Here is a 15,271-nt window from a genome sequence, read left to right as displayed (position 1 = left end):
TTCATTTATGGTTCATATATACTTTATACATAGCCTGAAGGTAATTTTATCCAATATTTTAAATTTTGTACATGAAACCAAGCTTATCTACATTGAACCATGAGAAAGCAAGGAAGTCTCTATTTCATGTCATTGTTCCAAAAGTTGCAGGTTTTGGAGCATTTTGGATTTTAGAGTAGGGATGCTCAGGCTTTGTCAGAAGTTAATTTGCCTTCATTTTTGGAAGCTGTTTTTGGTAGTTTGCTAGGTTGACAGGATTTTTTTTTTCCTTAGAGTACATTAAAGTTTTTACTCCTGGCCGGACGCCGTGGCTCACACCTGTAATCCCAGCACTTTGGGAAGCCAAAGTGGGCAAATCACCTGAGGTCAGGTGCTCAAGACCAGCCTGGCCAACATGGTGAAATCCCGTCTTTCCTAAAAATACAAAACTTAGCTGGGCGTGGTGGTGTGGGCCTGTAATCCCAGCTACCCAGGAGGCTGAGGCAGGAGAATCGCTGGAACCTGGGAGGCAGAGGCTGCAGTAAGCTGAGATCCTGCCATTGCACTCCAGCCTGGGCGACAGAGCGAGACTCCGTCAAAAAAAAAAAAAAAAAAAAGATTTTGCTCATCTGTCAGTCTCTCTCACTGTTTACAGCTGGGAGTCTGCTGCATTTTATCTTTGCTCCTCCTATATGAAATGTTTTTCCCCTCCTCTGGTGGCTTTTTAGATTTTCTCTTTTAAGCCACTTGATTAAGATGTACATGTAATTTTCTTTTCTGGCTTTTTATGAAAATTTCATATGTTTCATATGTTATGGAGTTGTCTGTCTGTTTTGAGCTGGAGTCTCACTCTGTCGCCCAGACTGGAGTGCAGTGGCGCCAGTTCAGCCCACTGCAACCTCCACCTCCCAGGTTCAAGTGATTCTCCTGCGTCAGTCTCCCTAGAAGCTGGGATTACAGGCGCCCACCAGCATACCTGGCTAATTTTTGTATTTTTACCATGTTGGCCAGGCTGGTCTTGAACTCCTGACTTCAGGTGATCTACCCATCTCAGCTTCCCAAAGTGCTGGGATTACAGCCATGAGCCACTGCATCCTGCCCTCATTGAGCTTTTTGTATCTGTGAGTTTAGAGTTTTCGTCAAACATAGACATTTTCTGCTGTTTTTTCTCTTGTGTAACAACTTGAGATACAATTCACACATTGTACAGTTCACCCATTTAAAGTGCAAATCTAGTGGGTTTTATATATTCACAGAGTTGTGCCACATTTGCCACAATCAGAACATTTTCATCATCCCAAAAAGGAACCCTGCACCCATTAGCAGTCCTTCCTCTGACATTGAGGAACAAAGTCTAGCTTCAGTTCCGTGTGAACTTGGGAGTTGCTGTCTCCACAGTCCTTTCAGGTGTTTTTTTCCCTCTGGCTCAGGCAGTTTCTTACATGCATGTGCCGATCAATACTCTGTTGACAACAAGCCAGGGAGTTGGGGGCCCCTTCAGATCTCTGGACTTCTGTCTGTTCTCTTCTCTCTAATGTTCTGCCTCTTGATTTCTAATTACCTTGACTTCCCTGGACTCTCTGTCTCTGGAACTCAGGGAGGATCACTATCCTCTACCTGGGATTTCCCTCCTTGGGCTGCTTCCTGTAAGTGCTGTCCAAGGAGTAAGCTGAGACAGTTATAGGGTCTACCTTGTTTGCTTCCCACCCTTCAGGAATGACTCTCCTGCACTGGTTGGTGTCTCATCTTAGAAATTTGCTGATTCGTGTATATTATCTGATATGATAGTTGTCACAGGTGGCATGGTAAATTTAATTCTTGTTACTCTATCTTGGTAAGAAGTCTCAAGGTTGCATTTTCTTCAACCGATAGAAAATTAATCAGTTCTGAAAGATTGGTATGTTTTCGTTACATTTGTTTCATTCTCTCTCAGATTAGATCCTGAACCAGTAAGGAGATTATGGGGAACATGCTTAGATTGTAGAAACCATTGACAATTTATCAAGAAGTACCAAAGTACAGATTTATTATTGCATTGAAAGATTTTATCATTCTATTCTTAGTCACTGAATCTTATGCCTACTACTATTTGATTAGAAAGGTCTGACTTAATATTTGAAGTGTTTCTGGGCAAGTGTTTTTACTTGCTAACACATAATGCAAATGCTGCTTAGCTCTGTGGTTCTTCATGCAGTTATCACTTGGGTACTCTGGTCTTAAAACTCAACTAAGAATACCTTGTGTTCCTTTTTGTTTTTAGGCAACATTCTTGTTTTCTGGAGATAATGAACAGCCTCTGAGATAGTAGAATTTGTGTTATTTTGCATAAGTCCAAACCAGTCATGATGTTCAGATATTGGATTTATCATTACTATAAATTAGTCATATTTCCCTCTCATATCTGAGATAATTTTAAAGGATAAATTCTTTTTGTGCTCCAAAGATGCAATCTAAGTAGTGTTGGCACATTAACTTTTTATTTTAACCCGCTAAGTGAGGAGCTTACAACTTAATCATAGCAATGAATTGTTGTAGAATAGGTAAGATTTCCTGTTAACCCCTTCTCACAAGTTTTTTGGATAAAATTTAAGTTACTCATAACAACATCTAAATCTTACTGAATCTACAGAACAAATTGTAGAGAAAACTATATAATCCGTTCCTGTATTTTTTTCTCTTACAGGAAAAGTAAGAAGCTTAAGTGCATCTTTGTGGTCACTGACTCACCTGACAGCTTTGCATTTGAGTGACAATTCCCTGTCCCGAATTCCTTCAGACATTGCCAAGCTTCACAATCTGGTGTATTTGGACCTGTCATCTAATAAAATTCGTAGCTTACCCGCAGAACTCGGAAACATGGTATCACTCAGGTATGCAGATACAACTTAATACATACTAACTATATGACCCCTAAAACAAAATATAGGCCCGACATGGTGGCTCACACCTGTAATCCCAGCATTTTGGGAGGCTGTGGTGGGAGGATCATGAGGTCAGGCGATTGAGACCATTCTGGCCAACATGGTGAAACCCCATCTCTACTAAAAATACAAAAAATTAGCCAGGCGTGGTGGTGGGCGCCTGTAGTCCCAGCTACTCAGGAGGCTGAGGCAGGAGAATGGCGTGAACCCAGGAAGCGGAGCTTGCAGTGAGCTGAGATCCGGCCACTGCACTCCAGCCTGGGTGACAGCACAAGACTCCATCTCAAAAAAAAAAAAAAAAAAAAAAAAAAACGTTGTGTTAGGAACCAAAACTATGCATTTAATGGTATTTGAATAAAAGGAAACATAACTATATCCTTTATAACTTTATAGTTTTGTTTTTGGGAAAACTGAATGTCAGCTAATAATAAATTACGTAGATGATTGGCTGAATTTTTTTAATTACTGTATTTTGTGTAATATACTTTATTTTTGAATGAAAAAGTTTGGACAGAGAGGGGCTGGACTGCAAGGCACTTACGGTATCCCACATACTTCCCCATGACAAACGGCACCATACCATCCTTAACACGGGGTCCAGGAAACCATTGCCAATTGGTAAAACCTTTTTTGCCATCCCAGGGCTTGTATGTTTGATAGTAGTAAAGCCTGGACTTGAAAGAGCTAGAATTAATTATTAAATTTGGGGGCGTATAGCATGAAATATGTAGCATTTGGAGTCACATGTGTAAGTTCAGGTTGGAATCTTAACTTTTCCATTTATGAGTTATGTGATCTTGGACAACCTTCTTGACCCAGGATAAGGGATATTTGAGATAATGGGTAAAAAAACATTAGTATGTTGCCTGGCATAGACTGTATTGCAAGAAATGGTAATTGCAGGCTGCATGCGGTGGTTCACATCTGTAATCCCAGTACTTTGTGGGGCTGAGGCAGGCTGATTGCTTAAGCCCAGGTGTTTCAGACCAGTCTTGTCAACATAGTGAGAATCTGGTCTCTTAAAAAAAAAAATCCCCAGATAATTAGCTGGGCGTGCACCTGTAGTCCCTGCTACCCGGGAGGCTGAGGCGCAGGGATGACTTGAGCCCAGGAGGTCAAGGTTGCAGTGAGCAGAGATCATGCCACTGCACTCCTTCCTGGGTGACAGAGCAAGACAGACCCTGTCTCTACCCTCCTGCCCTCTAGAAAAAAAGAAAGAGAAGAAATGCTCATTGCTGTTTTTATTTTGATAGAGATGAGGGTCTCACTGTGTTGCCCAGGCAGGTCTTAAACTCCTAACCTCAAAAGATCCTCCCATCTTGGCCTCCCAGAAAACTGGGATTTCAGGCATGAGCCACTGTGGCTGGCCCATTATTATTATTACTATTTTACTTCTGTTTTATAAGGTAGATAAGATCTAACCAAATTAAATATAAGGCTAAATTCCAGGTATTACGTTAACCCCAATGGAATAGTTTGTACTATTTCATATTAACTGACTTCTTGACATGGTTCCACTGGCTTTTCTGCTGCCTTCTGCCATTAGCCATGTAGTAAAAAGGAATAGGACTTTTTGAAAGGTCTTTGCCTCTGTTGCTCCTACTCCTCCAGCCTTTTGACTTTTTTTTAGGCTTAATTATTGAGTTTATTCTATGACTGTTTTTAGTCCTCTGAAACAAATTTACTTGAAGGACCTCCTTTTTTTTTTATTGGAGACAGAGGAAGGGCCTCCTTTTTTTTTTTGGAGATGGAGTTTCACTCTTGTCGCCCAGGCTGGAGTGCAATAGTGTGACCTCAGCTCACTGCAACCTCTGACTCTGGGTTCAAGCATTTCTCCTGCCTCGGCCTTTTGAGTAGCTAGGATTACAGGTGTGTGCCACCATGCCCGGCTAATTTTTGTATTTTTAGTGGAGACAGGGTTTCACCATGTTGACCAGGCTGGTCTCGAACTCATGACCTCAAGTGATCTGCTTGCCTCAGCCTCCCAAAGTGCTGGGATTACAGGCATGGGCCACTGCGGCCAGCCGAGGGACCTCCTTTTTTCTGTGTGTTGTGTTTGGAAATAAACAGGAGCCAGATATCAGAACTAGCTCTTCTTGTTCAGTTTACAGCCACACAGACCTTCTGGCTTGCTCAGTAACCGAGATTCATTTAAATGTCAAAAACCAAAGATTATAGAAATATATATCCTGCACACTTAAAAATTGACAAATAGGGCTGGGCGCGGTGGCTCACGCCTGTAATCCCAGCACTTTGGGAGGCTGAGGCGGGTGGATCACGAGGTCAGGAGATGGAGACCATCCTGGCTAACACGGTGAATTCCCGTCTCTACTAAAAATACAAAAAATTATTCGGACATGGTGATGGGCACCTGTAGTCCCAGCTACTTGGGAGGCTGAGGCAGGAGAATGGCATGAACCCAGGAGGCGGAGCTTGCAGTGAGGGGAGATCGCGCCACTACACTCCAGCCTGGGCGACAGAGCGAGAGACTGTCTCAAAAAAAAAAAAAAAAAAAAAAAAAAAAGACAAACTGCCACTGTATCAGTATTGGGTCTCTGGTGGTTCTTTCCCTGAATGTTCCCCCCTCTCTGCCGCAACCCTTGAAGATTCCTTTGATATTTATATTATGGTTATCTCTGCAAAACAAATTATTAAGAATAATAATGAATAGTTAATACAGCTACCGTTATTTTTTAAATGCAACTTTAGTTAATAGCAATCATAAGCTTAATTGTGCAGCTGTTATAAGCTCTTTTGAGTCATAAATGATTATTTTAGTTCTCTTTTAAGAATTCACATGGTAGGCTAGTTTATCATTTCCACTGTCTTAAACGTGTAGTAGACCCCACGTGTGCTAGACCAGTGATACTCGGTGTGGTCTGTGACCTGGGGCCAGTTTGCAAACTGTCTTGCCGGTCTGCAGTGAGATTAATATAGCAATTGAGTAATTTTATATGTCTGTTAAATCTAATACTTTTTAAAAATTGGGGCTTGTATTTTGTCCTTTTCCCCCATTATTTCATTTTTCTAGTAATTTGTTTCTTGTATTCTCTGGCAGTTTTTTTTTTTTTTTTTTTTTAAACCACATGTAGTTTAAGAAATGCTGTACTGGACATTGAAATATAATGTAACATTTTTTCATTGTTAGGTGCTTATATTCCTAGAAACTATGTTGTTGATTTTAACTGTTAAAGGCTAACATATTTTTCTGACTTCCTGGAATTTTTACATCAACAGGGAGCTCCATTTAAATAACAACCTGTTACGAGTTCTACCTTTTGAGCTGGGAAAACTGTTTCAGTTGCAGACTTTAGGCCTGAAAGGTATGACTTCCATATTTGTACTTCTTATGGTTTGTATATATGTCTTTGAATCTAAAGAAGGCAAGAATCTTTCTGCTAGGGGATTCTTTAAAGACTCATTTTCCCCCAGACTTCATCAGTTTCTTAGCTATATCGCAATGGTTTTATTCTTCTCTGCTCAGCTGTAGACTATCTACTAGTCTTTGTTTTCTTTTTTTTGCTCCGGGCTCAGCCCTTCTTTTCAGACTCTGTTTTAATGAACCCTGTGTTCTGGGGATACTTCCCTGAGGCTGTACTTTCTTTATTTCATCATGTTATAAACAGCTGTTTTTCTTAGATTCAAATCTCAAAAAAATAGAGCCTCTCATATAGTACAGAAAACAGTAAGTAGAAAATTTTGACCGTTTGAACCTGCTGATGATCAAGATTTAAGCATATTTTTCTTGATTTATGAGGACTTGATTATAGAGCCATAACTGATCCAGCAAGAACTATTAGAAAATAAATATTTTTTAAGCCAACAATATTAAAAGTTATATTTTGACAATACATCAATGCCTGTAAATTTTTTATCATGTTAAGTGGCTCTTCACCAGCCTTAGGTAGGTGTGTCTAGCCTACTGTACTATTGCTTCTTCAAAAAAGTCACTGGATGAAGGCTTCAAGATTTGCAGCCGTAAGCCGGCCTCAGTCGCTAACACCTGTAATCACAACACTTTGGGAGGCTCAGGTGGGCGGGTATCTTGAGGCCGGGAGTTTAAGACCAGCATGAGCCACATGGCAAAACCCCATCTCTACCAACACTACAACAGTCAGCTGGGCATGGTGGTTCCCACCTATAGTACCACCTACTTGGGAGGCTGAGGCATGAGAATTGCTTGAACCTGGGAAGCAGAGGTTGAAGTGAGCTGACAGTGGCACTGCACTCCAGCCTGCGTGACAGAGTGAGACTCTGTCTTTAAAAAAAAGGATTGCACTCTTAGTTTATTAAAAATAGTTATATAAAAGGCTTTAGTCCTATAAATATTTTATATATCATAAAATAACAGTTTTTAAAAAAATAAAAAATACAAATATATGTTTTAAAATATATGGAAAGTCATACTCAACAAACATCAGCATTGTAAATGGTTTGGAATGTTTTTTTCTGTGTGGGCTGCACTAGCTAAGGCTCCTAAAAATAAAGGCCAGTGAAATGCAAAATGAAGATGCCCTTTTCTGTTATATTTCCCAGTCTAGCTGTTTCTAAATTTGAAGAACAGAAAAGTACTGTGTGGCAAAGTGTCCATATACTGACTGCCAGAATTAACAGTGAATACTTTATCATTTTTATATATAATTTTTTTAATGCAAAAGAAATGGAACATTACAGAATGTTGAGACCCTCTTTGTTTTTCCAGTCTTCCTCATGGCAGAGGTATGTTTCTCCAATTCAAGGTTTTCATAATCTTACAGTATATGTTTTACAAACTGTAATTCGTACGCACTAAGGATTTTCACAAACTTTATTTGAAGTTAGGGTCACCAGTCACAAATTTGCTTTTCTTTTTTTTTTTTTGAGATGGAGTCTCTGTCACCCAGGCTGGATTGCAGTGGCACAATCTCGGCTCACTGCAACCTCCTCCTCCCAGGTTCAAGCAATTCTTTGCTTCAGCCTCCTGAGTAGCTGAGATTACAGGCACCCACCACCATGCCCAGCTAAGTTTTTGTATTTTTAGCAGAGACGAGGTTTCACCATGTTGGCTAGGCTGGTCTTAAACTCCTGACCTCAAGTGATTCACCTTCCTCGGCCTCCCAAATTGCTGGGATTACAGGTGTGAGCCACTGCACCCGGCCGTAAATTTTCATACTGATTTAATGTATATGAGAGCCTCTAAGTGTAAATGCCTGCAGTGGTAGGGGCAGTTCTTTATGCCTCCTTCATTTTTGATGATCCCTTGCTTTTCCGTTTCAGATGCTTTACTTTATCACCTCTAGACGTCTGTGTTTCTTTCTTGGAAGTGTAGTTTCAAAGAGACATTTGTTTATCTCACATATCCTGTTGGACAGCATTACGCATCCGTAATAGCAGTCTTCTTTTACTGGTTTATACCTCCTTTGGACAAATCCTTTTATTTTTCTGAGCTTTTGCAGTTTACGCTTTAATTCTAATGTTGTGTTGGAACATTGGGTGGAATGATCCGTTTTGGGGTAGATCTGCTGCTTTACTTCTTAAAGCAATTGTGTCATCTTTGCCTTCTGAAAACTATCATTGATTTCTCCTGGCATCCGCTTGGAAGAGAGAAAACATATCACTTAGTTCAGAGTCATGTTTGTTTGCTATTATACGTCATACATTCTTGCAGAACCAAAGTATTTCTGCCTCATCAATCAGTTCATACCATTTTCTTTGAAGTTGTTGCAGGATGGCTGGCAGCCTTCACCTTTTCCTCTACATTTTTAAATGCTCTTCAAAATTGTGCTACAGTGCTACAGTGAAAGGCAGGACTGTGACCTTAGGTGCCCATTCACTTTTTTTTTTTTTTTCTTAAACTGTTTATTTTGAGATACTTGTAGATTCACATGCACTTACAAGAAATAATGCAGAACAATCCTATCCCCTTTACCCAACTCCCTCCAATAGTAGCATCTTTCAAAACTATAGTTTCACATCATCGAACACAGAATAGTCAAGATACAGAATATTTTGTAAAATAGGCCAGACACAGACAAAAACAAACATGATCTCATTTATGTGTGAAGTCTTTAGAAGTCAGACTCATAGAAGTAGCGTGTAGAATGGTTGTTCCCAGAGGCCTGGGGACAGGGGACAGAGTGGAAAGGAGAGAGGTTGGTCAGAGAGTGCGCACTTTCATTTACACAGGAGTAATAGGTCTGGTGATCTGTTGCATAGCGTAGTGACTGTAGTTAATAATAATTTGTATTTTTAAACAGCTAAAAGAATGGATATTAAATGTTTTCACCACAGAGAAATAAGTATTTGAGGTGATGGATATGTGGATTAGTCTGATTTGATCATTCCACGATGAATAACTGTGTGGAAACACCACACCGTTCCCCATAAACATATACAATTATATGTCCATTTAGAAAAGGATTGTAGAACATTTCTATCACCAGAAGATCCTTTTGTTGCGCTCTTATAGCCATACCTACTTTGTTCCTGCCCCAGCTCACTCCTTCTAAGTTTTGCTCTTTTAAGAATGCTACTGGGCCGGACGCAGTGGCTGACGTCTATAATCCCAGCACTTTGGGAGGCCGAGGCAGGCAGCTCATGAGGTCAGGAGATCGAGACCATCCTGGCCAACATGGTGAAACCCCATCACTACTAAAAATACAAAAACAAAATTAGCCGGGCGTGGTGGCAGGCTCCTGTAGTCCTAGCTACTTGGGAGGCTGAGGGGGGAGAATGGCATGAACCCGGAGGCAGAGGTTGCAGTGAGCCGAGATCGCGCCACTGCACTCCAGCCTGGGCGACAGAGCGAGACTCTGTCTCAAAAAAAAGAATGCCACTGAGTGGAATCATACTGTATGCAGTCTTTTGAGATGGGCTTTTCCACTCAGGTTAATTATTTGGATATTTGTCCTGGTTGCATGTATTGACAATTTGTTCCTTTAAATAGACGAGAGTAGTATTCTATGATAGAAATGTCTCGTGGTTAGTTTAACCATTTACCTGCTGAAGGAAATCTGGATGACTTCTTATTTGGAGCTGTTACAAATAAGAGCTGCTGTGAACATTCAGTGTGCAGGTTATTGTGTGAGTTACTCAGTTCTCTAGGGTAAATGTCCCGGAGGGCAGTGGCTGGGTCATTTGAGGGTTGTGTATTTCATTTTTTAAGAAATTGCTAAATGGTTTTCTGTAGTGTCAGCACTGTTTTACATTCTAACCAGCAGTGCACGGGTGATTGACTTTCTCTGCATCCTCACCAGCATTTGGTGTTGTCACTATTTTTGTGTTAGCCTTTCTGGTAGGTGTGTAGTCATCTCATGGTTTTGATTTACATTTCCCCAATGACTAAAGATATTCAGCATCTTTATAGGTGCTTATTTGTCATTTGTAATGTTTTTCTTCGGTGACATTTCTTCTTGTCATTGTCCGTGTTCTAATTAGATTGTTTGCTTTTTTACTGGGAGTCCTTTATATATTCAAGATACTAGTCGTTGGTGGAATATGTGGTTTGCACATATTTCTCTCAGTATGTAGCTTTTTACAAGGTCATTGCACAGCAAAAGTTTTTAATTTTAATGAAGCCCAGTTTATCAGTTTTTTCTTCTATGGATCCTGATTTTTGTTTCGAGTCTAAGAACTCTGAATAGCTCTAAGTCCCAAAGATTTTTCCCTTAGGTTTTCTTTTAAAAGCTTTGTGGTCTTATGTTTTTCATTTAAGTCTATGATCCATTTTGACTTAAGGTTGAGTTAAAAGATGTGAGGAGTAGCTCAAGGTTCTTTTTGTGTGCGTGTGTGGCCTGTGGATGTCCAGTTGCTCCAGCAGCATTATTGAAAGATGATCTTACCTCCACTGAATTGTTTTGCACCTTTGGCAAAAATCAGTTGAGCATATCTGTGTGAATCTGTTTCTGGATTTTTTTATTCTGTTTCATTGATCTAAGTGTCCATCCTTCCACCAACATCTGCAGAACCAGTTCTGAAGCCCCAGGAAGGAACTGGCTCTTGGACTCAGCCTCACAACGGTGCAGCTGTGTGTGGCCACAGGGAACACACTCCAGGCTTCTGGGGTCTAGTGACCTGGCACTTTTATCAGGATATGGTCCACAGAGAGGAGAAAAGAAGTGTTCTTTAGTCTCAGAGGCCAAGACAGACGCATGGGAGGAGAGGGAGATGGCAAGGACCTGGATAACTGGAGACGTGATGAGTGGAGAGCCTGGGGCAGGATCCATGCCATGGGAGGAGGGCCCTGTGGAGAGTGAGACCTTGGGCGGTTGGGGCTGGCCGGGCTGGGCCCCCTGCTCCTCACAGTGTGACCTAAAGCCGGCCTGGTAGCCGGTGCTTTCCAGCGTGGCCCAGGAAGGCGCGCCCTCCTTCGGCAGAAGCAACTTTAAAACAAAAAAACTGCTATTGCTTTTTAGATGAAAACAATATGGAGACTTTTATTTCATTGAGTTCTGCTCTTTAGTATTTCCTTCCTTCTTGCATTTGCTCTTTTTTTTTTTCTTCTAGCTTCTTGAGGCGATAGCTTAGATTATTGAATTGAGACTTCTGTCTTTATTTAGACTTTTGTCTTTATGCATTTTCCTCCCAACCCTGCTTTAGAAGCTATGTCCAGCAACAAATTTTGATATTTGTATTTTCGTTTTCACTAGCTCAGTATATTTTATTTGTTTGTTTATTATTTTGGGACGAGTTCTGGCTGTGTTACCCAGGTTGGTTTCCGACTCTTGAGGCCCAAGCAATCCCCCCCACCTCAGCCTCTGAAGTAGGTGGGACTACAAGCACTTTACTCCCAGCTCGGTTATTGATTTTTGATATGATTTCATTGTGGTCAGAAATTGAACATTCTGTATGATTTCAGTTCTTTTTAACTTGTTGAAGTTTGTTTGATGGCCTAGGATATGGTCCATCCTGGCATATGTTTCTTGAGTACTGGAAAAGAATGTGTTTTCTGTTTTTGGATGGAATGTTCTATAAGTATCTATTAGCCTTCTATATATTAACTGAATGTCTTTTAGGTCGATGGTAGTGGGGTTTTTGTCATGTTCTGTCAGTTGTGGAGAGAGAGGTGTTAAAGTCTCCAACTGTAATTGTAGACTCTGTTTTCCTTTCAGTTCTGTCAGTTTTTGCATAAAAGATTTTGCACTTCTCTTGTTTGGAAGCACACTTAGAATTGCTGTGTCATCTTAAGGGATTGACCCTTTGTTATTACATAATGTGATATTCTGTCTCTGGCAGTTTTATTTCCTCTGAAGTCCACTTTATCTGGTACTAATATAACCACTCCTGCTTTCCTTTGATCAACTTTTGCATTATATTATGTATCTCTTACCATTCCTTTCCTGCCTCTCTTATTACATTTGAAGTGAGTTTCTGTGGACAGTATATAGTTGGGTCATATTTTAAAATCCATTCTACCAGTCTTTTAATCGGTATATTTAGACCATTTACATTTAAAGTTAGTTAAGTTAGGGTGTAAGTCTGCCATTTTATTTTTTTGCTTTCTGTTTCTTCATCTTTTGTCTTTTTCTCTTTGCTTCTGCCTGCCTATGGGTTACTTAAACAGTTTTTAGATTCCATTTTGATTCTTCTGTAGTGTTTTTGAGTGTGTCTATTTGTATAGATGTTTCATGGTTCCTCTAGGTATCACACTATATGTGTAACTTACCACAGTTTAAGTGGGTGTTATTTTACCAGTTCAAGGGAAGTATCAAACCTTAACTCTCTTTACATCCTTTTATTCACTGTCATTCACTGCCATTGATAAAAGTTCAGAATATTTTCTTTACATAAATTTAGAATCACATTAGTTTTATAATTTTTTTTTTTTTTGAGACTGTGTCTCGCTCTGTTACCCATGCTGGAGTGCAGTGGCACGATCTCAGCTCACTGCAACCTCTGCCTCCCGGGTTCAGACTATTCTTCTGCCTCAGCCTCCCAAGTAACTGGAATTACAGGCACGTGCCACCATACCTAGCTGATTTTTCAATTTTAATAGAGACGAGGTTTCACCATGTTGGTCAGGCTGGTCTCGAACTCCTGACCTCATGATTCACCCACCTCGGCCTCCCAAAGTGCTGGGATTACAGGTGTGAGCCACCGTGTTGGGCCAGAGTTTTTTAAACTGTCAAACATGACTTAGAAAACTTAAGGAAATCTCGTATTTGCCCATGTTTTTTTGTTTACCTATATTGTTTTCTTTCCTAATGTTCCAAAGTCCTTTTTTTATCATTTCCTTTGTATTTAGAGAAATTTTTTTGGTGGTTCCCTTTGGGTAGATCTGCTGGCAACAGATTCTTAGTTTTTTTGTGATCTGAGATTGTCTTTATTTCCCCTTCATTCCTGAAGGATATTTTCACTGGATATAAGATTCTGGGTTTGACAGTTCTTTCAACACTTGAAAAATGTTTTGCAACTTCCTCTGGTCTCCATGACTTATGATGACAAATCTGTTGTCATTCAGATTTGTTTTTCTCCTGCAGGTAAGGTGTTATTGTTCTCCGGCTGCTTTCAAGATGTTTTTTCTTTGTCTTTAGTTTTCAGAAGTTTAATTATGATGTGTCTTGCTGTGGATTCCTTTGGGTTTTTCCTGTTTAGGGGTTCACTGTGCTTCTTAAATCTGTTGGTTTATATTTATTGCCATATTGTGAGAATCTTCAGCCATTATTTCTTTGAGTACTTTTTCAGCCCTGTCCTTTGTGTCCTCAGCATCCAAGCCTCTGATGACATGAATGTTAGATCCTTTGTTATAGTCCCGCAAGTCCCAGAGACTTTGTTCTTTTTATTGTTGTTGGTCTGTGTTCTGATCAATCAGTCAGTCAACCAGGAGCTCGGGTCTTGGGCTGGAGTGCAGTGGCACTGTCTTTGGTTCACTGCAGCCTTGACCTCCCAGGCTCAAGCAGCCCTCCCACCTCAGCCTCCCAAGCAGCTGGGGCCACAGGCACGCGCCACCATGCATGGCTAGTTTGGTTTGTTTGTTTGTAGAGACGAGGTTTTGCCGTGTTAACAAGGCTGGTCTCGAACTCCTGGCATCACGTGATCCTCCTGCCTCAGCCTCCAAAGTGCTGAGATTACAGGCATGAGCCACCATGCCTAGCCTTCATTTATTTTATTTTCAATTCTAACATTTCTATTTGGTTTTAAATGTTTTATTTGCCTGAACCTTCTTTTTCTTTGCTCAGTCTTCCTGGTTTTTTTTTTTATTATTTGAAGCATGTTTGTAATTTCTCATTGAAGCATTTTTGTCATGATTCCTTTGTCTTGGTTGGGTAATTCTGTTTCTGTCATCTCAGGGTTGGAAGCTGTTTATCGTTTGCATTTGGTATCTTCGTGTATTGGTGTGATTAGCTATTTTCATTTGAAACTGGACTCACTCATATTATGAGACTCTAGATCTCATTAAACTCTTTAGTTTGGTTTTCTTTCCCTAGCACTGCCATGGCGAGGGAACCAGGGCATTGTCTTCTTCCTGCCAGTGAAGGTAGAAGTTCAGGTCCCACTTAGCTTTCCTTGACACCTGGGAGTAGGGACTCCTCGTTACTGCTGGTGGAGGTGGTAGTTTTGGCTCTTCACGCAGTCTCCACAGACACCGCATTGGCGTGTCCTCTTTATTGCAGAGAGATGGTGAAAGTCTTGACTCTACTTGGCCTCCTCTGACACCACCTCAGAGGGAGGAGGGGGAGCTCCATATCACCTCCTTTCTTTCTCTTGCAGCAGAAGTCTGCCAGGCTGTCTACTTGGCTCATGCTGGTGTGGGTAGAGATGGGACCACATTTTTTTCCTTAGTGTTAAGCTTGAGTAGAGTGGTTCTTCTCTAAAACTTTTGTCTTTTTAGGCAGCCCTTCCCCTGGTCCTTGGGCTTTTGTTGGGATTTTTTTGGGTCTGTACCCACTGGTGTTTCCATGTTACTGACTTCTTAGCTGCATGTCTCGAATATCTGAGGCAAAACGTAAACGCGGGAACTCACCCCCGTGCCATTCGTCAGGTCCTGCAGTCTCTGGCTATTCTGCCTTCTCTCCTTGTTTCAGAGTTTTATGTTTGTTTTACACATAATATACAGTGCTTTTAGGTGTACCTACCAGGATGAATAGGGAAAAGTGTTTTTACTCCATCTACCCTAACTTCTCATTTACTTTTGTTTCTTTCTCAGGACTCAGTATAATGTTTTAATTCCAGAATTTTATTGTTGTTGACTTTATTCATGTATATTGTTTTCTTTTTCCAGGTAGTGAAGAGCAGATTAATTTTCAATTTAAAAGAAGTCCCGGCCGGGTGCAGTGGTTCACGCCTGTAATCCCAGCACTTTGGGAGGCCGAGGCGGGCGGATCACGAGGTCAGGAGATCAGACCATCCTGGCTAACACCGTGAAACCCTGTCTCTACTAAAAATACAAAAAA

The 15,271-nt window shown here is 40.7% G+C and overlaps 1 protein-coding gene across 4 annotated transcripts in view; it reads left to right on the top strand.

Annotated features, from left to right (window-relative positions):
* Positions 1–15,271, top strand: part of CNOT6 (CCR4-NOT transcription complex subunit 6) — an 82,744-nt gene that overhangs the window by 53,606 nt on the left and 13,867 nt on the right. For all 4 annotated transcript variants that reach the window (XM_050795782.1, XM_050795779.1, XM_050795781.1 and 1 more), the window contains 2 exons: positions 2,663–2,849; positions 6,138–6,223. In XM_050795782.1, the coding sequence (XP_050651739.1) occupies positions 2,663–2,849; positions 6,138–6,223 (273 nt within the window). The remainder of the gene's footprint in view (positions 1–2,662; positions 2,850–6,137; positions 6,224–15,271) is intronic.

Source organism: Macaca thibetana, chromosome 6, assembly GCF_024542745.1.
Source record: "Macaca thibetana thibetana isolate TM-01 chromosome 6, ASM2454274v1, whole genome shotgun sequence".
Lineage (NCBI taxonomy): Eukaryota > Metazoa > Chordata > Mammalia > Primates > Cercopithecidae > Macaca > Macaca thibetana.
This window is presented reverse-complemented; position numbering and strand designations above follow the sequence as displayed.